This window comes from Lissotriton helveticus, chromosome 4_1, assembly GCF_964261635.1.
Source record: "Lissotriton helveticus chromosome 4_1, aLisHel1.1, whole genome shotgun sequence".
Lineage (NCBI taxonomy): Eukaryota > Metazoa > Chordata > Amphibia > Caudata > Salamandridae > Lissotriton > Lissotriton helveticus.
Genome location: NC_136063.1, coordinates 1926796282 through 1926822004, shown reverse-complemented (window position 1 = coordinate 1926822004; position 25723 = coordinate 1926796282). Strand labels below are relative to the sequence as shown.

The window sequence follows — 25723 nt, the reverse complement described above, 5'->3', positions numbered from 1 at the left end:
GGCGGGGCCGTGACTTTCAACGGACGTGCGCAGCACTACCGAGGTAGTGCATGCGACGTCTGCTGAACGTCAGCAGCAGCGATGGGGTTAAATGTAAATGACAATACATGAATAAATAATACAACAACTTCATACTGTTATAGTGAATATTATAAGAAGCAACTAAAATCCATGCGTTCATTAAATTCTTTGGGATGAATAGAATGTAATCGTTTCATCCAGTACATTTCTAGTTGGATAAAATATTTGTTATTGTCTCTTCCTTCTTTTGTAGGTATGTGTTTCAGAACCAAAAATTTAAGTTGACTGATGTTATGATTGAAATTGTTAAAATGCACGGAAATAGTCGATTTTAGTTTTTTGTCCTAATATTGCTTTTATGCTCTGTCAGTCGTGTTTTAACTTTGAGCTCGGTCTTTCCCACATATGGTAGACCACAGGGGCACTTTGATAAATAATGACATTACTTGTGTCACAGGTGGCAGTGATTCTTAGCTTGATCGGAGTGCCCTGGGTGGGGTGCATAATAATAGTGCCTTTAATTATATTGTTACAATTCCCACAGTTTAGGCATGCTAATGTCCCTCTGTATATACCATCACTCTGATCGGTTGCTCTATTAAGTATTTGTTTAAGATTATGAGTTTTTTGGTAGGCAAAAATCGGTTGGTGTTGAAGTAGGTCTTTGAATTCAGTTTCTGTTTGCAATATAGGCCAGTATTTTCGAATTATATTTTTTACTTTATGACTTTCCATAGAAAATTTAGATATAAACACTGATCTTTCTTCTTGTGCACTTTTTGTTTCTCTTGTTTCAATATCGGTGAACGATCTTTAGTCTGAACTCTGTCAACCGTTTCTTGTATAACTGTGAAGGGTATGTTCTTCCTCTAAACCTACTCACCATCGTGTCTCTGATTTTTTTGTACAATTCTTCATTAGAAGAAATTCTTTTCACCTCAAGAGTTGAGAGTATGGTAGGTGTTTCTTTAAAGCCATTTGGTGAAAACGTATAAAATGCAATAGATTGGTAAACACAGTAGTGATTAGTTGTTTGTTCTGCATGATCATTTCTACATCCAAGAATGTGATCCTTCATTACTTCATTACTTAAATTCAATTCTTTCATCAATGGAATGTATCGGAGTGATGGCCTTAGTCAGATCAGATTGTTCTCCCTTCCAGATCATGAAAATGTTATCAATGTATCTATAGAACACAATCACATTTTTTGAACCAACTGCTTTTAGATAGTATGTGATCTAATCCAAAACAGTGCATAAAGAGATTAGTGTATGATGGGGCAGCACAATTTCCCATGGAAGTGCTGGATAATTGGGTATAATATTCCTCATTCCATTTGAAATAACTAAGGTAAAGTGAAAAATGTAGTAGCTCCAGTAAAAAAATGTTCAAACTGTCTTCCATTTCTGCATGAAATAAAAAAGATTCAGTGGCCTGTAACCCCAACTCATGAGGAATGGAGGTGTAAAGGAATTTTATATCAATCATAGACAGCGTCTATTGGATATGATCCTCTATCACAATGTTTCTTATTTTGATTAGAAAATCAGTGGTATCCCTTAAATACGTGGACACTCCTTGAACTAGAGGTTGCAAATGTAAATATATGTACCTTCCGATAGGTTCATGAATAGAATTACAAGTTGAAACGATGGGTTTAAATGGTGGTTTTTCTTGACATTTGTGGATCTTCAGTATCATATACAGATAAGGAATGCTTGGATGCTACTTTATAACAATTTTTTTATCATGTTCTGTAATGGTTCCCATTGTTAGAGCATTTTCAATAATGAGAGATAAAATTCGACTGAATTCTCTAGTTGGGTTAGAATTTAATTTCATTTAAACAGTAGCGTCTTTCATGTGTCCACATATATTGTGGATAAAAGTCTGTGTCTAGAATTACTAGTGCACCACCTTTATCTGCTTTACAACAGGTAATCTTTTGTTGGAGGCTATTTGTGCTTTTGCTCTCCATTCTTTTCATGAGAGATTTGGCCTTTTTGATCTTTTTCTTTAAACACCTCGTGTAGTTCTTGTTGTACCACAGTTTCGAATGAGTCTAACACCTTATGGCTGATGGGTGTCATATATGAACTTTTTGGTCTAAGTCCTAGTAATGCTCGTTCCTCACTGCTGGGTTTTGGATCCACAATGTTACTGAAAAATGTGTTAATCGCAGATTCCTCATAAATTTAAGGAACTAATTTGAACCTCCAATTCGTTAGAGTGGTGTGTGGGAACAAAACACATTCCATTTTGTAGAGTTTTCATTTGAAATGCAGATAACTTTCATTTGGAGATATTGATCACTAGACTCTCTGACTCCTGGTTGATTTCGCGATTGGCAAATCTTTTTCCCTTATATCCGCCCCGCCTGGTTCAGCCGGTGTGTCGTGACCCCGTCCTAAAAAAGAGGTTTCTACATTGAATGTGTTGGAGGCAGATGGTCTGCTTTCCTTTTCCCGTTGGGAATCTTTGTTTATGGACTGTTGAATCCTATTTTGTGACTCGTCAGATGATGATGTTTCTCCATCAGTGTGCTTGTGCATATTATTTCAGTACAACACGTTTTCTTTGGCACTAATGGATTTCATGATGCTTTCTCTATTTTTTGCGCATGCGCCTTAATATAAATATGCACTTTTTGTCTTGTTCAAATCATTTTAAGTGTGTCACACTGCCGTTTTATATCAGATTCGACGATTTAGACTAGTGGTTTAGACATTATCAGTATTAAAGGTGGCATTCAGGACTTGGTAATTAAACGAGTGATACTCCTTCTTTTAAGAACTATCCCCTGATGAAGGGTCCTGCCCAAAATGCATTGGGGTTTCTATAAATATGTGAAGCCGCTACAATGTACTCTGACTTGTAATGTGAAGAAAACATTACCTATGTGAAGTTTAAAAAGAAAGAAAAGAAGAATAAAAAAGAAAACTGATTGACATTTGGATGCATTATTTTTACTGTACTAAAAAACTCATCTAAGGAGTACCAAGTGGGTTCGTTTTTTCTTTCCTGGTTGGAGAATGTCCTATCCCTATTTCTATCTGTACACCTCAGGATCAAGAGGTGATACCCACAGGCACCCAAAAAAGGAGAAACATTAATTTACAAGAAAACACTGTTCCTTTAAATTTAGGAGTGCGCATGTAATACATATATCTTTCTCAACCAGAATTGTTAATAACACAAGTGGCTTATGCTCAGGACCTCGTTTTCTTTGATTCGCTTGGGGGGCACTTCAGAGTTCCCTTGATCATGTACTGCAGTGTGGGAAGTGAAGTCAGTGCCATTAAGCAAACATTGAAACAGGTCAAACCAAACATTCTTGAAGCACCAAGCACTCCACTGTGTTTGCTTAATGTCGTGCAGCTGTGCTCCTACAGTGCGCCTCGTCAGGTGTTCAGGAGTGATATAATCGTGAGACTAATGTATTTTAGTGCGTTCATGCCGACACAGCTCACGCAATTGCTTGCATCTTTGAAGGAAGAAACTGACCTGAGGGCTGCCCTTTTCGTCTTCACTTGTGGGTCTTTGTTGTTGCCACCACTTCTCGCCGTACCCGCTTCGCGGGTGCCGCTTTGCGGTTTCGGCTGGGGGCTGACCCCGATATTTCATCACTGGACCGTGTGTGAGCTGGGGAGACAGCGGCAGCTTCAGGGGTGGTGCGTGGTAGGGACTCTCTTGCCCAGGAGTCCCTGCATTGCCTCGGTCATCTCGGCCGCGCACCCGGGTAGCCACGCCCCCCGCTTGTGACGCTCTTTGATTTAAACGGCCCGTATTACGCTCAGCGGGACGCGAGCGGGACGCCGGACGAAGCCCGGACTAAGGGCGGACAGTCTGAGACATTCCGAGACTGACCGTGACTGGACTGGACCTGATTCCTTGCCTGTTGCTGCCGTGGGCCATCATTGGTATCCCTCGAGTGAGATTTACTACTGTCAATAACTTTTGTGGTACCTCTGTGCTTTTGTTTTACACACAACCGTTATTCTTTGCTTGCCTCAGGGTTACTGAGTATAAGCGTGCTATTATCTAACTGTGTGTAACATGTCCAAGCAAAAGTCTGCTTCTGTATCCAATACCATGGACAATTACCTAGTGCAGGTCGTGAGTAAAATTAATAGCACGAGAAGGATGTCACTAGGCTTGAGTTCTCCTCCCATTACCCCTACACAGAGCTCTCTGCCAGAACCCACCCTGATAGAAGTCCCGATGCAGGTGCATAGTAGTGATGCCCCTGATATTGAGCTTCTCCCAGATGACAATTCTGACCAAAATATACTTACTGTTGATGACTTAGACAATGATTCCGCAGAACAGTCGAATATGACAGAAGATAATTCTCCCTTTCCTGCGTCTGTGCCTGTAACTAGAGCGGTCAGAGCATGCAGAAAAGGCCAGAGTAAACGTGGGGGGTTACGCTCTAGCAGGAAACAGACAGCCTCTCCACCCAAAAAAATGGCTATCAATGAGGTAAATAGGGAGTGTGGTGGGAAGGAGATATTGGAGGATGCTCAAATTAAAAAGCTAGTGAGTATGATTGATTCAAAGATCAAATGTATTATTAAACCACTGGTAGCCAAGATCGAGCAGCTGACAGCAGAGGTAAATAGATTAGGGGGACTCATAAACAAGACAGTGGTGGAGGTGGGAAACATACAAAATCTAGTTTCAACCAGAGTCGAACCGAATGTGGATGTTCCTGGGAACGGGCTAGGGGGCAGGGATAAAGTGGTATCAAATCCTCCCCCCACTCAGTACCCAGTAGTTAAAGATGTCCAGGAAACAGCCAATGAAGACCTTTCATCAAAACCCACTGGTTTAGAGAAAGGACCGGTCCAACTTATTGTAGAGGCTTCCCCCCTTGTCCTGGTCCTGGCTAATGTACCTCCCTTAAAGCCTGGTCAAGTAGAATCTACATCTTCCTTGATCAGTAAAGCATCCCACTGGTTATCTAATAATATGATGATATCTCCATGGGGCAAACAACAGCTAGCTGGGGAAATTAACATGGCAAGAAAGGTGGATTGGATAGGGAACAGTGCGGAAAAATTTAGAGGAGATTGTGTAGTTTTGCACTTTACAAGTCCAGAAGTACTCCCTAATGTCTTGGCAAATATATTTCCCCCACAACGCAGGAGCACTGATATAATTCCGCTAACTCTAGAGTTTTTCTATCGTAGAGGTAGTACAGTGAATCCAAGTATATTAAGGACAAAGTGGAATTCGGTGCCAAATAACTGGGGTAGGGGTGGGGAATCAGTCTTGAAAATAGATTTGCAGCACTGTCTGACTTGAATGAATGTGATTGACTCGAAAGGGCTGACAGCGTAGTGCTTAACGAACCGGCTGAGCAAAATGGAATATATACTCCCACAGTCGAGGGGATTGGTCTTTTAAAAGTTACTCCCACGATCCAAGTGAAAAGGGTGGGCGATCCAATTTTTCTATTGAATAGTAAAGAGAACAAACATTCCGATCAACAGTCCTGCCCCAATTTGTTAGAAACATGCTCTGGTCCTGGTATGGAGGCACTTTCACCAGAACCGTTGGGTCATCATTTTACTAATATAGATCCAGATTCAGGGCTGGGGGGTGATACCCAAGGTATGTTAACAACCCAGGCCCCTCTATGCTCAGCAGTAGACGAAGTAGGGTTGTCTTATCTTTCCTGGAACATCGCCGGAATTACTAACAAGCTAACTTCACCAGAATGGTGTGACTTCATAGATCAATTTGACATCCTACTGATCCAGGAAACATGATCATTGACCCCAGTACATCACTTAGGGTTTCCTAGTTTCCAAGTTCCAGCCACTAAAAATCCTATGGGCCGCCCATCAGGGGGCCTGATTATCTGGGTCCGCCAAAGATTATGCTGTAGAATCCAGCAAAGGAGTTCTTCATCAAATGATATTTTGTCCGTTAACCTTACATGGGCTAATGGACAAGGGGTGGTTATTTTTAACATTTATGCTAGGGGAGTAGCGGGAGGTCAAACATCAGAAGTAATCACCGCTCTTGACCTCGAGCTCGAGGCACTCCCAACACAGCTGTCTATTATTGTGGGGGGTGATGTTAACACCACATTTGAACCACTTGGCCAAGAGGACCAAATCCTAGCAGTAGAGGAGGATAGCAAGTGGGGTGTCCCCCAGCTTGAACTACCTGTAGTCAGAAGATGGTCAGCGGTGGCCCTCCAACTCAAGGCTTTATGCCTAACACGAGGACTCAGAGCAGCTAATGGACGTACCCCATCAGATCGCCTGGGGGACAAAACATTTGATAATGGTAGGTTCTCCAGTCGAATAGATTACTTCTTGGTGGACATTAGAGTATGGCACAGACTAATTGATATGGTCGTTAAAAAAAGGGTGGAGAGTGACCACAACCCTCTTTGTATGGTCTTCCAAGCAAACATGGGGTTGAGAGAACCAAATCATGGGGGTGGCAAAATCACCTTGGACATTGTTGCCTCAAATAACCTGCGCCACATAAAATGGGGGAGATTAATTGAGAACACAGAGAGGATGGAGGATCTTAAAAAAGTGGTGGCCGAGGAAGTGGGCAAGATAAAGTCACATAGTAAAAAACAAAACTTTCCTGAAATCATGCTCGAAGCTCACACAAACTTTTTTGCCAAGCTCCAAGAGCTTTTTGTGAAGCCCACATAATTAGATAATGATCACAAAAAATTAGCCAAATTGGGATGGTACAATAAATCTTGTAGAGTAGCCCGCCAGAATCTTAGCACTGAACTTAGAAACAAGAACATCTTAGGTGTGAGAAATGCGAGGGACATATATAGTAAGGTCCAAAAAGAAGCCAGGAAACAGTGGGATGAGGATCACTGGCCCGATCTTAAATCCGCCTGTGCAGCAAAGAATCAAAAACAATTTTGGGCCCTGGTTAAATGGGATAGAGGGCGGACTGCACAACCCCCGCAAAATAATGTCGCAAAAAATCAGTGGGTAGACTTCTTCAAACCACAATACGCTGGTGACCCAGAGGAAGGAGAGTGTATACCACCCCCTACAGTTTTTTATCAAAGTCAGTTATTTACAACAAAAGATGTTAGCATAGCATTAGACTGCGTGATAGGGGGCAGAGCCCCTGGAATGGATGGCATACCTGCTGATGTGTTTTTAAGCGATCGTTCATCTTGGTGTCAGTATTTTGTGTGGCTAGCTAATTGTGTAGCCAGGGGTGCACCAATACCGACCTCTTGGAAGAGTGCAGAAATAATTCCGGTTTTTAAAAAGGGAGACAAATCACTACCTAGCAACTATAGACCTATTAGTCTTATAGACTCTGCCCAAAAATTAATAGGTCGATTAGTGCAAAATAAACTGCAAACTTGGATAGCGGATAAAGATATTTTGTCCCCTTACCAAGCTGGTTTCCGTCCCTGTACAAGTTCAGTTGATCAGGTCTTTTTTTTCATAGCTCTCTACTGGAGGAACGTGATGCTAACCAACGGGACTCTATACGCTGTCTTCGTAGATTTAAAATCAGCCTTTGATTTAGTTCCCCGTTCTAAACTTTGGAGGGTACTTGCTGAAGCTGGGTTGGCCCCGGAATTGCTGACGCTTCTTGTCCGCCTACATGAGAACAATTATTCTAGAATTAGGTGGGGGGCTCAGGGTGAGGTGACAGATAAATTCCCTGTCGAACGTGGGGTCCGGCAGGGGTGTGTTCTGGCACCCACACTGTTTTCTATTTACATCAATGGCATTGTAGAGCATCTAAGCCGTTCTCCCACCGATGCTCCTGTTCTAGCAGGGGCACGCGTGCCAGTCCTCATGTTTGCGGACGACACGCTGAAAGTTTCTCGAACTCCGATTGGGTGCCAGAAGGCAGTTAACGCATTCGGTGAGTTCTGCCAAACACGTGGACTTGAGATAAACACCTCTAAAACCAAGTTTATGTGCATGAATCAGCGGAACACATTCAAAGGTTCAATCAATTTTAATGGCACTCCCTTAGAACAGGTTGAGGCTTTCACGTATCTAGGAGTATCCCTCCAGTGTAACATGAGTTGGAAAAATCACATTGATATGGCCGTTTTAAAATTCCACCAGTTGGCGGGTGCAGTGGCACTTAAACACAAAGCTTCATTGACTAAGCCAATCACCCCTGCCTTAGAAATTTACAATATGAAGGTGATCAGTGCCTCTTTGTACGGCTCGGAACTTTGGGGATTCTCCAATTTGAAACAACTAAAACTGGCGGAGAGCATGTTTCTACGCCGTCTTGTTGGGGTCCCCCAAAGTACCCCTACCGTCCCACTGGTATATGACCTTGGCAGAAAGAACATTGAGGATTTGGCAAGGTTGCGACCCTTATTATACTGGATACGCATTTTGACTACCCCTGAACTAGCTCACTATGCCACTGCCCTGAAGGACATCATCAGGGCAGAGCGTTTTCATTCGATCCCGTGGTTAAAGGAAATCAGGGGTATGCTAATTAAGTTGGACCTAGACCACTTATGGAACACTCCCAATGCCTTAAGCTTTCCATCAAAGGCAACACTGAAAAAAATGTATTGGGAAATGGTAGGGTCGACTGCTTATAGCACTGGATCCAACAGTAATCTGACAGGACGTTTTCTGGATATCAAACTCTTACCATCTTGTGAGCCATATTGGGACATTATTGAAAGGCCGTTTGATAGAAAATTATATTTTCAATTCAGAATCGGGACCCTTCCTTTAAAGGCATTCACCTACAAATGGTCAGCCAATCAGGATGACAAATGCCACCATTGTAAAGACATGATTGAGAACATTGTCCATCTATTGTTTGTTTGTCCTCTTTATGTAAGCCCCCGAAGGAAGTGGATAAAACCTGTGTGTTTAAACCTATGGACACGTAGGTATATAGAGGCGTTAAGAGTGCTGGAATCAGATTGTACACCCTGCGTGGCGATTGCCGTTGCAAAATTTCTAGGGTGGGCATGGACACTACGCACCCGCACTTTACAACAGTTAGATACTGCCTAACGAATTAACTGACACCGCTAATGTAGACCAATTTCTTAAAAATTATGTTTTATTGAACTATTTTTTAACCACCATGTATTAATTGCCTTCTTATCTGGAATATGACAGCAGTATGGTTTAATTGTTTGTTTTTTTTTAAAACAATGAATTTTATTGTAGTATTTATTGTGTAGTGTTAGGATGTATAACCGCTTTTATGACATGCTGTCGAATAAAGCTTTGAAATTTAAAAAAAAAAAGCTAGTCCAACCCCTGATCCGTGGTACCTGGCAGAGATGCTTTTGATTAACTTTCCCTACTTTCCTGCCAGGAACCTTGCAGCAGGGCAGCTACCCAAATGTCCCTTTGTTCTCAAGGAAGAATCTGGGGATTGTTGGTTTCACCTCATTTAATCAGCCTCACTATAGGAGAAAGAAGCCTGTCAGACCCAGTTTAGAAGTCAAATTGCTCAGGTAGAAATGAGTACATTGTAAAAAAAATGATCTTTTCCACATTTATAGCAAAATATTGAGATTGTTAATAACTAACAAAATTCTGAAAGGATGGATATTCTAAACTTTTATCAATTTAGAAATATAGGCAAATAGGGATGTGCAAATAAGAAAGGCTGCTATAGTGTGTGCAATAAAAAAGCACTTTTGAACTATGTTACTGCAGAGACATGCCAGCCTCATATTTGGAATGTCCCACTTGTGCACACTATGCAATTAGGCCTAGTGGGCTCCAAGGCACATTTATTAGGTGGCTTAACTAATGCTAGATTAGTAATCACAATGGGGTAACCAGTTATTGCTCATAACCTGGGGATGGGTACAGTATAGGAACAGTGCTTCTGCCACATATGAAGTTACTTTAAACGTTATCCCTCTCTCCTGAGGGGACTTCACAACATATGTATAAGAAGCACACAACTGATGCAACAGTAATATAGTTTCTTCAATTTTTTTTGTATTCAGAAGTTTAAAGCACAAACAAAAAATATTGACAGACCAGATCTAACATACACAATACTTAAACAATACAAATGTGTGTGTTTACTCTGGTGACATGAATTGGTGACAGATAATGACAAACCACATCAAAAACACCACAAGTAGAAAAAGAAAAACAAATACGTCAAAATTGAAATCATATTCCTTCTATTATTTCTAGGAAATACAAAGGCCCTAGCAAGACTACCTTTGTTCTATAGATCTTGCTGGGCTTGAAACATGCTAGTTTTTTGAACATTGAAGTTTAGACCCCTAATATAGTGTGCGTTTCAAGAAAATCATAGCGGGGACTTCCTCAGGGCCATAAATGATTCAGTATGAAGTGTTTCAAAACACTGATTATAGATATCAGTGTGTGCTAAAGTATAAAAAAAAGAAAAAATGTCTGAACATTGGCTCACCTTATAAAAAAGTATGGAATTATTTAAATTCCATCCGATTATTAATGTAGGACATCCCAAATATGTCAGGCGTCTTGTTCGTGATAGCGGGGACGTTCCGAATTGATCAATCAATCATCCCAGCCACGGTTATCTAAGTGGCCAATGGGATTATATATGAAGATTAAAATAATAGGGTAAACAATTCACCTCCTAGGTGGAGATCTGACAACCCATGTGACCTCCAAGGCAATTACAGGCACTATGATTGTATCACCAAAAGTGTATAAAAATACCCAAACTTTTCATGCCAAAAAACCAAATCCGTCTAGTATGTGTTAAGGATAAGGGTGAAGTGAGGGTCCCAACACTGAGTGATATTTATTAAAAATCCAGTAAACCCACTTCCGGCACAAAGGCTCTGAGCGGTTAGAAATTAATCACCAGACAAGCATCTCCTGACAGACCTGGGCCCGCCTAGGTTCTATCGTACCCCCTTTCGTAAGGTATTAGACCTCGAAATCTATAAAAAGATGAGTCGAAAAACATATCTTAAGTAAGTCCACCCGTTATATGGGTGTGATACAATCCGAAAGAACGGAGTAAATCTGATTTGGAAACGTACCTCTGGCAGCGCTGTTCAGAGCCACGGACGAAGGAAGGAGCCTCCGTCAGTCTGCACTATTTCAATAGAGGCTAATCTGCCTCCTGCGTGCATGTTTGGCACGTTAGGAATGACGGGACGCGTTGCTCCGGTGACTCCAGCGCAGTTGAATTAGGAATTGCAGAACCCAGGGTTCAGATCCTCTGAGTTAGTCTAAGGTCATCGGACAGACAGAAGCCTACCCGTGATGTAAACGGGTGATTGCTCTGTGTGCCCATAACATATATTTACAAACAGACAACTCAGATGGTATCGTAAAGGTATGTTACCAAAGTGAGACAGCAATATATTTAAATTATTTAAACTGGACAACACAAGCCAGTGTCATCTATGGAATGTAAGTAAGAGTTTGTCACTCAGTATACCGGCAACATGGTTTATAAACAGACATAGCGCTAATAATATAGAAGTTATGTTCTGTTATGTTAGGTAATTTTGTAGTGCGCACAGCTGCCCCAGCAAAGGGGCATCCCGGCGCTGAAAGCGGAATAAGAAGGCAGCAGGACTAGTACACAGGGAACAAAAGAGTTTTAATGGCCTTGCGAAAGGGAAGTAGGCGATCCAGACGACGGGTCTGAGCGGAAAGAAAATTCCACAACTTGGTGGCCAGATAGCAAAAGGACCTGCCCCCGGCTCTTGTACGTTTCACCCGGGGGACCACAGCCAACAGCTGCTCCGCAGAACATAACAGGCGGTTGGGGACATATGGAATCAGCAGGTTAGATAGAATCTCCGGGGACGATAATTTAAGGATTTTAAAGGCAAGGCAGAGCGCTTTGAATTCAACCCTTTTAGGCACAGGTAGCCAGTGGAGTCGCCTAACAGCGCCCGACGTGGGGCAAGATCTAGGGACCCTGAGCAAGACACGAGCTGCAGAGTTTTGGCAGTGTGCCTTTTAAGGAAATCACGCAAAAGGGCATGGTATTGTCACAGGGAGACACTGCTACAGGTCAACCAAGAGAAGAGATCTACCACAGATCGAGTAGTGTGTGTCTCTACGTGTGGCAATAGAAGTAATGAGATAAAGAAAATCTTTAATCGCAACTGGTCACTAATAACTGATGATATGGGCACCATAGAACCATCACTTTTTGCCTTCAAAAGAGGAAAGAACATCAGAGACTATGTGGTTAGCTCTTACCTAAGGACGAAACCCAATACCAACATCCGTAAACAATTGATGTTACCACCTTTGCAGGGTCATTTTAGATATGGCCATAACAAGTCTGTGAGATGACGGTAGAGCAGAAATAATTTTAGTATGCAGGAAAACTATTTCACCTCCTGCATCACGCAAATTGTAATTCTAAAGATGTAATATACATTATCACATGTCCCTGTAATAAGGCTTATCGGGGTCAAACAAGACAGAAAGTCAAAACACAAAATCTTCAACATTGCTCTATGAAACGTTGCAAAGTGTGGGGCCACCACTGTTGGACCATTCCAGTACAATGGGACACCAAATAGTCAGCCTCAAATGGTGGGTTCTGGAGAGAATTTTACCCAATCCTAGAGGTAGTGAGCTGACTGCTACCCTAAACCTCAGCAAATGTAAATGGATACATCACCTGGACTCCGTCAAACAGGGTCTGAATGAATCTGAGGACACTGCTAGACAAATCTCCCTTCTCTGTACTGCATGAAGTGCCTATTATTCTTATACTGTTAATGCATGATGACACGTTAAATGTATATATACAGCTTGGGCCCAATCATGGAATGTTAGAATTTTCAATATTTACTGCTTCAGGAAATGTGTCATGCTTGCTGTACATATATTTTATGACGTAGGAAGATTTAGTTGGCAATTCGTTCACAAAGTTACATCATGCCTGCCATACATTTTTTGATGATATATTGAACAGCCTTCCAGAATGTTTTCAATGATGAATGTTTAACCTTCCAGAATGTTTTCAATAATTAATGTATAACCTATCTTCTGTATAACCCAAGAACAATGAGTACTTTTACATAGTTGTACAATTTCGAATTACATCTATTGTTAGAAGTACAAGGATGCAATTGAACATTCCAGTAGACCTGCACCATGCTCTACAATCATGCATTTATATAGTTTCATTTATCTGGCCATAGAAATATTTGATATGTCAAGTGAGTCTGCGAGTGCATCGGAATAATTTTTTCCAATCTAGAAACTGCAATACTGATGAATATGTGTGGGGACACAGTTTTCTCCCCAGGATGAGGTAAATCTCCTCTCTGCACCGGTTTATTTTTTTATTTTAAGGCAAATCGTGCCCCAGGACGGTTCTCAGTGCATCATGCTGTTGGCACCCTTCTATATTATTAGTGATATGTCTGGTTATAAACCCTGTTGCCGGTATACTGAGTGACAAACTCTTACGTACATTCCCTGGATGACACTGGTTTGTGTTGTCCGGGTTAAATAATCTAATTAATAATAGTCGTCTCACTGTGATAACATCCCTTTATGATCATGTATTCCATCTGAGTTATCTGTTTGTAAATATATGTTACAGGCACACGGAGCAATAATCACGGGTAGGCTTCTGTCTGTCCGATGACCTTAGATTAACTCAGAGGATCTGAACTCTGGTTTCCGCATTCCTAATACACTTGCGCTAGTGTCCCTGGAGCAACGCGTCCTGGCATTCCTAATGTGCCAAACGTGCACCCGGTAGGCAGATTAGCCTTTATTGAAGTAGTGCAGACTCACTGAGGCTCCTGCCTTCGTCCGTGACTCCGAGCAGAGCTGCCGGAGGTAAGTTTCTAAATCAGATTTACTCTGTTCTTCCGTATTGTATAATACCCATATAATGGGTGGAACTTAAGTCATGTTTTTTTGACTCATCTTTTTACAGATTTGAAGGTCTAAAACCTTACGAGAGGGGGTACGATAGAACCTAGGCGGAGACAGGCAAGAGACGCTTTTTGGGTGATTAATTTCTAATCGCTCCAAGCCTTTGAGCCAGAGGTGAGTTTACTGGATTTTTAATAAATACCACTCGATTCTGGGACCCTCACTTCACCATTATCCTTAACACACACTAGACGAATTTGGTTTATTGGCATGTATAGCGTGGGTGTTTTTATATACTTTTGATGACACAATCATAGGGCCTGTAATTGCCTCGGAGGTCACATGGATTGTCAGATCTCCACCTCGGTGGTGAATTTTATACCCTATTATTTTAATCCTCTTATATAAACCCATTACCCACTTTGATAACCGTGGTTGGGATGATTGATTGATCAATTCAGAACGTCCCCGCTATAAGGAACACAGATGCCTGACGTATTTGGGATGCCATATATTAATAATCAGATGGAATTTAAATCGTTCCATACTTTTTTATAAGGTGAGCATATGTACAGACATTTTTCTTTTTTATATACTTTAGCACACACTGATATCTATAATCAGCTTTTATTCTTTTTGAAACAGGGCATACAGAATCGTTTATGGTCCTGAGGAAGACCCTGCTGTGATTTTCTTGAAACACACACTATATTAGGGGTCGAAACTTCGATGTTCAGAAAACTGGCATGTTTCCAGCCCAGCAAGATCTATAGAACAAAAGTAGCCTTGCTAGGGCCTTTGTATTTGCTAGAAATAATAGGAGGAATATGATTTCACTTTTGACGGTGACCACGGAGAAGCGTGGCTCAGTGGTTAGAGGCGGCAGACCCGGAAGCTGAGATCGACCGTGGACCAGGGTTCGATTCCCCGCCTCGGCGGGTCTCGGGCTCAAAATTCCACGGACTCGACAATTCTCGCTCTGGTGCCTACTCAACTCACGGGGTCACACTCTGCGACTCTGGGCAATAGCTTGCTTAATCTCCACTACGGCCCCTCGCGGCGGGATGCCTGGCTTTCACCTTGTGGACACCCTGTCGGGGTTTCTCACAGGGGAATACCAGGACGGGTTCCCTAAGCAAGCGCCGGGACGCTTACGGGCAGCCGTGCGCTTTACAAGTCCAATACATTACATTACATTACCTATTTGTTTTTCTGTTTCTACTTGTTGAGTTTTTGATGTGGTATGTCATAATCTGTCACCAATTCATGTCACCAGAGTAAACACACACATTTTTTTTGTTTAAGTATTGTGTATGTTATATCTGGTCTGTCAATATTTTTCCTTTAAGCTTTAAACTTCTGAAGTACAAAAATAATTGAAGAAACTAAATTACTGTTGCATCAGTTGTGTGCTTCTTATACATATGTTGTGAAGTCCCATCAGGAGTGGGAGATAAAGTTTAAGGTAACTTCTTATGTGGCACAACCACTGTTCCTATACTGTAACTAATGACAGAAGCAGGCTCTCAAACATACTAGAAATGTTTTTTTCTGGAATTTTTATTATGAACTTACCTAACAGTTAAAGGAGAGAATGCGAGCTAACCAATTACTTGTCATGTTTTAAGGGGTCAGAGGACGCAAAGGGTGAGTTGTTCAGCGGCCCAGCAGTACCCGAAGGTCAACTATACTTGTTAATCCAGTCTAATAGACGAAAGCAATCTCAGGTGACAATGAAAAAGGGATCCTAAAGAAAACACAAGGAACGATGGTGCAATACACTTCACCATGTAACATTTCCAATACTGGGCTTGGTAAGTACTTTAATGCTAATAATTAAGCGTGATGTTTGTGAATGACTCCAACATTTGTTTACATCAACGAAATAATTTGTTGTATTCACTTACCAAAAGAACTCCAAAGTGAGTGAGATGGGTACAGTTGCAGTTGGTATAATTTTCATTTGTATACATTAAGTGACATCCCTCTGTGCTCCATCCACCTGTTTTATCTGCAAAGGGAGAGATTTTCAATCCACATTAGCATGCTCATTCATCAACCATAATATGTAAAATGTAATTTCCATAAATTATGAGGCTGCCTGGGGAACACAACAATATTTAGTGTTAATATACCATCAAAATGCTTTTGCGAAATATTTGTCTTAAAAGGATTAAATATAAATTCACAGTTCCAACAGGCAAATCATGTAATTGGCAACATGTGAATGTGTGGGAGTAATTTGGCTTGTGCATTTTACTTTACAAACATAAAACACATATCTGAACTTTAGCACAAAAACGCTTAAATAGTGAAAAATTGGGGGGCGTGGCCAAGCAGCATGGCCGACAGGACGTGAGCTCCTCCAGCTCCGTCCCGAAGACCAGCAGAATCCTGTCACTGATCCTGCCCTGGCTTCCCTGGTCGCTGGACAGGCTTGTCGAGTGGCGCCGAGGCCCCGCTGGGTCACTTGAGCCTGCAAGCAGGGACCCACGACCGGCGCCACGCTGTAAACGCCGACAAGAGTGCTCCTGGGGGCGGAGTCGGCGTGGTGGATCACGCTACACCGGGGTCTGGGCCTGCGTGGTGAGGCCGGAAGACGAGTGCGCTGACCGGGGCTTCTGACCGGGACGAGCCCCCTGGAGCCCGCCGAGACCCTGCCTGTGACTCCCGCGTGGTGAGTGGACGGCAGCGCTGCGTCCCTGCTGCTGCGTGGGGCAGAGGAAGCCTGGACGGGGGCGCCGTCCATCTTGGATATCGGCCCTGGGTCGGAGCTCTGGACCCCCTCCCCCCTTTCTCTCCTACCGTTGCCGGGTGCCGCGATCCGGACCTGAGGTGGCGGCACACCTGGTGGGGGGAGGCTGCGAGCTCCGCCTGCATTTGCCGTGAATCGCGGCGCTTAGTGACCGCCGGAGCCCCTGGGCGGCTGTGTCCCTGGCTGGATCTGACGTCGTTGCGGACCCTGCACAGACTGGGGGCCTGCTTCTATCCCCCTGCCAAGTCCCGACCTGTCTGATCCTTGGCTCCTCGCGGCCCTGCTACCACCGGAGGGGGACTCTCGGGCGGCGACGCTGGGCCCATTGTTGGACGGGGCCCCTCCCCCCCCACACGCCCGCCATCTTGGGGCCTGTGCCGCGTTGCCTCTGGAGCGATTGGAGGCGAAGAACACCCCTGTTCCTCTCGGCCCAGTTCTGCGGGGCCTGGGAGATCCCCTGGTGGACTACCAGCTGTGAGTACTGGGGGTGAGGCGACGCTGTAGCCCGTGTTCCTACTGGTCTTGCCCATTGCTCCCTGGGTGGCATCCCATATCCTGGCCTCCGTTGAGGGGTGGTGGCCGAGGGCTGCCCCTGCGTTGTTTGGCCTCCCGGCTCCCTTGACCCCCTGGTATCGTGTTGCCTGTGTGCCGCGGGGGGCGTCTGCCATCCCTGACTTAGCCCGGCCCGGGGGGGGGGCCCTCCTTGCTCGGCTGGACTGGGAGTGCGCACTTGGGTCACACGGACTTGAGCTGCTCACCATGGCGGGCCGCACGGGTCGGAGTTCAAAGACCCCCCAACCCAATACGATTGTCCAATACACCACCCCCCGCCATCTGCCACAGAGGATCACGCGGCAGACGGGCCCTGACGACAAGGGTGAGGAGCCGCCGGAACCGACCAGAGCTGAACTCCTAAAGGCTATTCAGGGTTCCCATGCGGCCTTGGAACACCAGATTGAGACGGTCTCAATCGATGTCAACCTCCTGAGAACGGACCTTCGCAACGTCGCGGACAAGGTCTCGGATGCGGAGGGCAACATCACTCAGCTGCAGGGGGAGGTCGCTTCCCTACGACAGTCACTTGCCCAGCTCTCCTCTACTACCCGGGCACTAGAACGGCGCGCTGAGGATGCAGAGGGACGGGCGCGTCGGAGCAACATACGAGTACTGGGAGTACCGGAGCGACTGGAGGCGGGGAACCCTGAGCGCTTCCTAGAGACCTGGATCCGTGAGCGCTTGTGTCCGACTGGATTGTCCAACGTCTTCATTGTGGAACGGGCGCACAGAGCCTTGGTGCCCCCTCCGAGGCCGGGAGAGGCTCCTAGAGCCATCATTGCGAAAATTCTGAATTACAAGGACCGCGACTGTATCCTCAAGGCGGCGAGGGAGACTGGGCCCCACATGATAGAGAACTGTCGCATCTCCATATACCCAGATTATACCCAACAAGTACAGGAGCAGAGGAAATCCTACTTGGGGGTTAAACAAAAACTCCGCGATATGCAGCTTCAGTACATGCTCCTATATCCTGCCAAGCTGAAGGTGATTGCCCAGGGCCGGGCACATTTCTTTGAGACACCTGCGGAGGTCTGGGAGTGGCTGGAGATCAGAGGGGATGACCTGCCCCCGGGAGAACGAGGGGGCTCACGTGACACTTGGGGTACCAGGCCGCAGAGACGACGTCGTGGTAGGAGAAATCGTCGCTCCAGGTCCCGGAGCTCCCCTGAGGCCCGGCCCACGGTGGGCCCAGATGGAGCCATCCTCATGAATACCTCGCCGACGAGGGCTGGCCCGAGCCCGTCAGGGGCGGCTGCTCCTGACGACGTCCTGGTGCCGGACACCTTGCAGGACATACTGCTGAACACGGACTCTACGGCCACGGTGGTCCCCGAGACTGCTGCATCGGCGCGGGAGTCGGAATGATCCTTGTTTCAACTAACTGTGGTGTTTTTCTGTGTTTACTCGGGTGAGCGGGGCTCCTCTCACCTGTGAACCTATGGCCTGTAGCGGTCCGTCACTGTCATCGGGACCTTCCGATCCCTGGTCGGTACCTTGTGATTTATTTTGGGTCATGTGTGCTGTGGGGGGTCTGAGGTGGACTTCACTATTGTCATGTTTGCCTTACTGTTGCGGCTGGGGTGATGCCAGGGTGTTCTTCTTAGATACCTTGGTCTTTCGGGGAGGTGGGTGGTTGGGTGGGTGGGGTTGCATTGCTTTGTGTGAGTGAGTGTGGGATGTGTGGTGTGGGGTGGCTGTGCACGTCCTGGCACTGGCGGGGGAAGGGCGGGGTGGCGTTTTTGGTTGTTGCTATCCTATTGCTCGTGGGTGGTGGGGAGGAGGGTGTTCTTGCAAAAGTTTCATGTTTTGGGGTTGTTGGGGGGCGGGGTGCTAATGATGACACTGGCATTTGGCGCATGTTGCTTCTGATTGGCGGGGCGCTTGCGTTGTGTGATGCATTTTTGAACTTATTTGTAGCATGGGCCTGCTGGCGACAGCCTAGGCTGTGTGTATACTGCTGCCCGGCTGGGCATGAATTGTGGTCATGGGGTTTAAATTCTTAACGTGGAATGTGCGTGGCCTGGGTACGTGCACTAAGAGACACAGGGTCCTCACCTTCCTCAAACGCCATGGGATTTCGGTTGCTTGTTTACAGGAGACCCACTTGGATGATGATGGGGCGCAGCGACTGGCCAAAAAATGGAGAGGCCAGCTATTCCACTCCTCCTACTCTACGTACGCTAGGGGAGTCCTAATCTGGGTGGCCCCTGGGGTTCCATGCGCTGTCCAATATATTGATGCGGATGTGGAAGGCAGGTACATATTGGCGAAACTTAGGTTGGACGATAAGGTCCTTCTGGTCTTTAATACGTACGCGCCGAACGTTGATGACCCGGCATTTTTCTCCCGGATGCAGGACCTAGTGGCTCCTGGTCTGGACACACCCCTTCTTTGGTGCGGGGACTTTAACTGTGTGCTACATCATGAACTGGACCGGGATCCACCTCGGGCGGGGACTAAGCCTCGTATGACGGCGGGTCTGCGGGACGTGATGCATAATATAGGGGCGATCGATGTTTGGCGTGCGTGTCACCCCACGCAGAAACTTTACACTTGTTATTCCCCAACCCATGGCACTCATAGTAGGCTGGATAGAGTGTTGGCGGCCAATCTCCCCCCCTCTCTCACGCTGACGGTCACACATCAGGCCCGATACCTCTCGGATCATGCTCCGGTCACGTGCGTGGCGCTATGGCCTGACCGGATGGAACGTCCCCGCTCGTGGAGACTGCCTACTGATCTGCTCCAGGATCAGGTGGCCAGGGATCATGTGGCTGCGACCCTATCCGATTACCTGGAACTTAACTGGGCGGGGAGTGACTTGTCTTGCTCCACTAAGTGGGAGGCACTGAAGGCGGTCGTCCGCGGTGCGTGCATGGGCCTGACGTACGGGGTCAGGAAACAACTACTCTCGGACTTACAGGCTGCGGAGGCTGAGCTCTTGCGCGTCCAGGCCCGCCCTGACCCGGACGTCTCGGGTCAACGCGTGGAGGGCCTGGCCCTTGAGTCGATCCATGATATCCTCACGAGGCTCGATCGCTTTACGCTGGGCCAATATAGACAGAGACTGCATCGAGAGGGGGATAAATCTGGCCGCTTGTTGGCCTGGATACTACGCCGGGAGTTCACAGCTGAGCGTATAGTAGCCCTGCGGGCGCCCAATGGTGATATGGTCCACTCGGAAGCGGCTATACTCACAGTTCTGCGGGACCACCTGCGGGCTGTCTATGAGCCCGACCGAACTATATCTGAGGAGGTCTACCACCCCTACCTCGAGGACATTGGATTGCCGACCCTCCCAGAGGCGGCGGCAAAAGACCTTGATGTCAAACTGACGCTCGGTGAAATTTCTGCGGCGATTGCCGCCCTCCCACGAGCCAAAACCCCTGGCGGGGATGGATTCCCTGCAGAATTTTATCATACGTTCGGCCCCATCCTATCCCCCCTCCTTTTGCAGGTGTACAACGAAGCCTTCCGCACGGGTGACCTCCCGCCCACCTTGAATCAGGGTGAAGTTTGTATGATACTGAAGCCGGGGGGTGACAGCACAGACCCCGCTTCGTATCGTCCTATCACTTTGATTAACTCGGACGCGAAGATACTGACCAAGCTGTTGGCCAGTCGCCTTGCCCCGCACGTAGCCCAGCTCGTCCATCCAGACCAATGTGGCTTTGTCCCTGGTCGTAATACGGCAATGAACCTACGCCGCCTGAACCACGTATTGCACGAAGTCCGGGGGCGAGACTCTCCCCATGTGCTGGTCTCCGTTGACCTGGCTAAGGCCTTTGATACAGTGCATTGGGGTTACCTCATGCATGTCCTTCTCAAGATGGGATTTGGTCCCGGCTTTCGAAAATGGATACGGATCTTATATAGCATGCCCCGGGCCAAGGTGCGTCTGGGTTCAGCCCGCTCTGATGAGTGGACGTTGGGGAGGGGTACCCGACAGGGCTGCCCGTTGTCCCCCCTTCTATTTGCCCTCGCAATTGAGCCCCTGGCCATATCAGCCCGTAAGGAGTTACATGACTGGGGTATTGTGGTGGGAGGTACTACTAATGTCATCTCCCTTTACGCCGATGATGCGCTTTTCTACCTGACCTCTCCGGTGGAGGCCCTCCCCGCTCTGTTGCGCCTCTTGGACCGCTTTGGTGCGGCCTCGGGCCTGCGCATAAATGTTACTAAGTCCCTAGTGTTCCCACTGACTCCTGATGATCTCGTCCCGCTGACGGATTCTCACTGTGCGGGCCTCCGGTGTGAACGTTTGGCGTTCCGGTACCTGGGTATACAGGTGGCCGCCTCTGATGAGGCTCTCTTGACCCATAACATGGATAGGATTCTTGTGGCCCTCCGCAAGTCCGTTGTATTCTGGAACACGCTCCCTCTCTCCCTTATGGGCCGTCTAGCGGTTGCTAAGATGGTGATGCTCCCTAGAGTTCTGTATGTGCTGCAGAATACCCTCTGCCCGTTGCCCCCCCGGGTGTTTCGCACACTAAATTCGCTCCTTACCTCTCTTCTCTGGGCGGGTGGTCGCAGCAGAGTTGCGTTGCGCACGGTGACGCAGTGTTGGGATGCGGGAGGCCTTGAGGCCCCGAGATTTGACTTATACTATTATGCTGCACAACTTCTCCCGGCAGCCAGATGGTTTGCTGACACTGAGAACTGGGAGTTGGCCTTGTTGACGGGAGTGGCTTCGGACAGGGTGCTACAGCAAGCTCTTATGCAGGGTCGGGGCGCCGACGACGCGCTGCCCTATGTCGTCAGGCATACGGCCCGCATATGGCAGCGCTTCGTTGAACGCGTTTTGCGCCGTGCGCCGTTCCATAGGGATCTCTCCCTTTGGATCCTGGCCCCAATACTCGAGATGGAGGCGAATATGTCTTTCCGGGAGTGGCGCGTGGGCGGTTGCGAGACACTTGCGGATCTCTATCCGGACGACTCGTTTGTGTCATTTGAGAGAGCAGCGGACTCATTTGGTCTGCGTGAGGGCCAATACCTGCATTATGGTTGTCTCCGGGATGTAGCTAGGACGACGTGGCCCCAATTTCCGGAGGCGCCCGAGCTCACTAATACCTTGGACATCATCTTGTCCTGTGGCAGAGGTAGGAGACTGGTTTCCCTTCTTTACTCAGCGATGCGCAGGGACTCGACTCCCCCGTTGTTGCCTGCTTGGAGGGCTTGGGAGGCGGACCTGGGGATTGAGTTGGATCCGGCCCAGAGGAAGCGGATAGGGATGTTGACTCGTAAGGTCTCTTGTAATGCGCGTTTTAAATTGATACATTTTAACTTTCTCCATCGCACATATATGACACCTGCCTCCCTCCACCGTATCTCCTCGGACAGGAGCCATACTTGCCCGAGGTGTAATGCTGAACGGGCGGGTTTCCTTCACCTGGCCTGGGAATGCCCCTTAGTACATGACTTTTGGGTCGAGGTGGTGGCGCACATTACCCGGATTACGCACCTTGTGATCCAACTGGAGCCGATTCACTGTTTGCTGGCGCTAGTGCCAAAACCCAGGAAGAGGGGTCTGTCCTACAAACTACTGCAACTCCTGTTGGTTCTAGCGAGAAGGCGGGTGGCCATTACTTGGATGGGGCAGAGGGCGCCTGAACTCTCCAGTTGGTTACGGGACGCTAGGGAATGGGCCTTAGCGGAGGAGTCACATATGCAGAGCACGTGAAGGGATGGGAAGCTCCAGGATGACTTACTCGCTTGGAGGGCTATGTGTATCGAGGGGATGGAGGAGGTTGACTCTGACGCTACCAGCGCGGAGCTGTTTTCCTCCGCTTCCTCGGAGTCTGATGTTGGTGGGGAGGGTTCTGGGGTGTAGTGTCTTGAGGTGATGTAGCAGTACCCTGAGTCATGCCGATCTTCCTTGTTGCGTACACTTGTTTATCACTGTGATTACCATCGACCACGTTCTATTATGAGGTTCGCTCTGTAGTGGGCCCTTGCCTATATCTCCTTATGTGATTGCATCAATGCCACGAATGCCGTTCATGGGGTTCTTGTTCTTGTTCTGTTTTTTGTTTGGACTGGTGGAGCGTCATCTAAGAGAATTGGCGAAGAAGTTGATATTGACCAGGGGATTCTGGGAGCACGAGAGCAAATCCCTTTCATTGTTTCACAGGTGTCGTGAGTTGCCGCCCTGCCTCCGGGATGTGGGCCGTATCTGGCTGTGTACCTCCTTTTGGATCTGACCTTCCTGGTCCGTTTGTGTTCGCTGCCATGTTGCCTGTATGATTTGTGCCTCTTTATTTTACTCGCCACCAAGAAATAAAAATAAAGTTTAAAAAAAAAAAAAAATAGTGAAAAATTGGAAGCATATTTTGAGAATTCTTACTATGATGCATTAGTTCTTTTTTAAGTTGCTTTGATGTATTCCACAAGTAATTTTGGGGCATATCGCCAACAAACTGTGATAAACATCTGCCGGTCTGACCCCCTGTGGAACCATGGGCGGGGATGTCGCTCTGCTACTGTACCCTGTAATGCCTGGGCCTCTCGGCTTACTTCAGCCGTCCCCCAGCCTCCATTGCTGAATCATCACCCAGCAGGGGAGCAGTATACTGACTTCTGTAACCACTATGGGCCCTCTTGGCAGACTTTCTCAACATGCCCTGTAACCTTGGTGCATCACTTTGCTGATTTTTGGGGCCCTCCTTCTGTTGTTTGTTCCTGCACTGACCGCCACTTGGAGTCTGGCAGCATTACATGTTAGGGGCCTGGGGTTGATTCACTGCACCAGCGCTTGCTGGCCCCTTATGGGACCCACTGCAATTTGTGGCTCATGAACTAACATTGAGGTAACTGCAGAATTATTCTTGTGTGGGCTCAGTAGGATGCATGTCATTGGCTGCCTACGTCCCTATAGCCAACACCACAGGACTACCATTTTGAACTTCTCTCTAGCTGTGTCCTCTGGTGCTTTCCTCTATGTCTAAGTGACTGCGTGGTGGGGACCCTGATTATGGTCCACGCCACTAGTTCTTTGCCAGCCGTGTGATTCCTCCAGAACCCACTTTAAAGCAGCTGACTCTCTGCGGATCCTGTGTGTTTTCCCCACACATGTAGAAACGCTTTCTCCCCACCACTCTTACTCAGCCCCCCATTCTCACCGGCTGCTGTCCCGAATCCCCAAGGTAAGGCTATGTGTCACCTTCTTTTCACAGACGTTGTGTCTGGTAGGCAGAAATAGCCTACGTCTACCATGGCGAAAGTCAATCTGGAGGCCCTCATGAAAGAACTGGCGAGCATCAAATCGACCATAGACTGGATGCTGGAAGATACTAAGTCCACTGCAGCTGACTTGAAATCATTCAGTGAGCAGCTTGATGCCACAGACTGCATGTTGGAGGCCGTGACGGTACGCCTGACTGTTCTGGAAATGGGGCCCGAGGTTTTGCAACTCTGTAGGAAACTGACTGAGCTGGAGGACCGAAGTCTGTGGAACAACGTCCATATTTTGGGGGTGCCAAAGGGGGCTGAAGGGAAGGACATGGACAGTTTTCTATCCATCTTTCATCCAGAGCTTACAGGCTTGCAAATCTTCCCACAGCAGAGGGTCCACAGGGTGCACCCGAGAGGGGATGCCTGTAATAATCCTCCTAAGCCCATCTTTGCCTGCTTTACTGTGCCCAAGGCTGACAGCTTCTGTCGGTGTCCAGATGGCACTATGCACCCTTCCTGTATCAGGGCACTAAGATTTACTTTGAGGTTGATAGCTCTCTTGAAACCACCCTTCGGCAGAGGAAACTTCTCTCACTGCGGCCCGCCCTCTAAAAAGTCGGTATTCAGTATGGTCTATTGGAAAAAGCCACCATGCTGCTCACTATCAATGGTAAAAACAGGGACTTTGATGACTTAGACGACCATGAGGACTTCCTTTCATCTTTGGATTCTACAGCCATGGATGTTATGGTGTAGACGGAGAGAGTAGGGAAGGGGAGCTGGCAGGAGATCACCTCATCCCAGGACTCTGACATTCCCAGATGGAACACTTCTCCATAACATCAGAGGCTGGACTCAGTCCTGAAGAGATGGGGAGGGAGAGACTCCTGTGATGGGCTTAACCAGCGGACAGGAGCCATGACAATTCCCGCTCCCCCATCAAGCCCTGATGGCCATGCCATCTGGATTATGTTGCTCCAGTGGGACTCTCCCAATCTTCAGATGTCCCTGTGCGGGTGAAATCCACCCACTACTGACTAATGTTGGGGGGGGGGTTGCATTCCTCTGCTGTCACCAGTTGGGATTTTGCTCCCCAGGAACCAACTAGGGGTCCTTATATGTCTTTCTGATTGCTTTTGCACTGGTGCACCATATGCTATTATTGTACGCCTAGCTCTATTTACCATGTGCAGCATGCCCGGAGAGGTTCATGTTTCATGTTTATGTTCAATGCTGGTTTGGGTTGTGGCAGGGGGGTATTGAGCTGGCTGTGGGGTTTTGGAGATCGACTCAGTTGTTTAAAGTAAAGTAGTTGGCTAGTGTGTTGTTGTTGGTTATCTGAAATCATTTTAGATGTCCTCTCTAGGGCCACCCTCAGTTT

At 47.0% G+C, this 25723-nt stretch overlaps 1 protein-coding gene across 4 annotated transcripts in view; it reads right to left on the bottom strand.

The window, feature by feature from the left end:
• ADGRG4 (adhesion G protein-coupled receptor G4) overlaps nucleotides 1-25723 on the bottom strand; it is a 1842483-nt gene that overhangs the window by 453718 nt on the left and 1363042 nt on the right. For all 4 annotated transcript variants that reach the window (XM_078688599.1, XM_078688601.1, XM_078688598.1 and 1 more), the window contains exon 19: nucleotides 15767-15870. In XM_078688599.1, the coding sequence (XP_078544725.1) occupies nucleotides 15767-15870 (104 nt within the window). The remainder of the gene's footprint in view (nucleotides 1-15766; nucleotides 15871-25723) is intronic.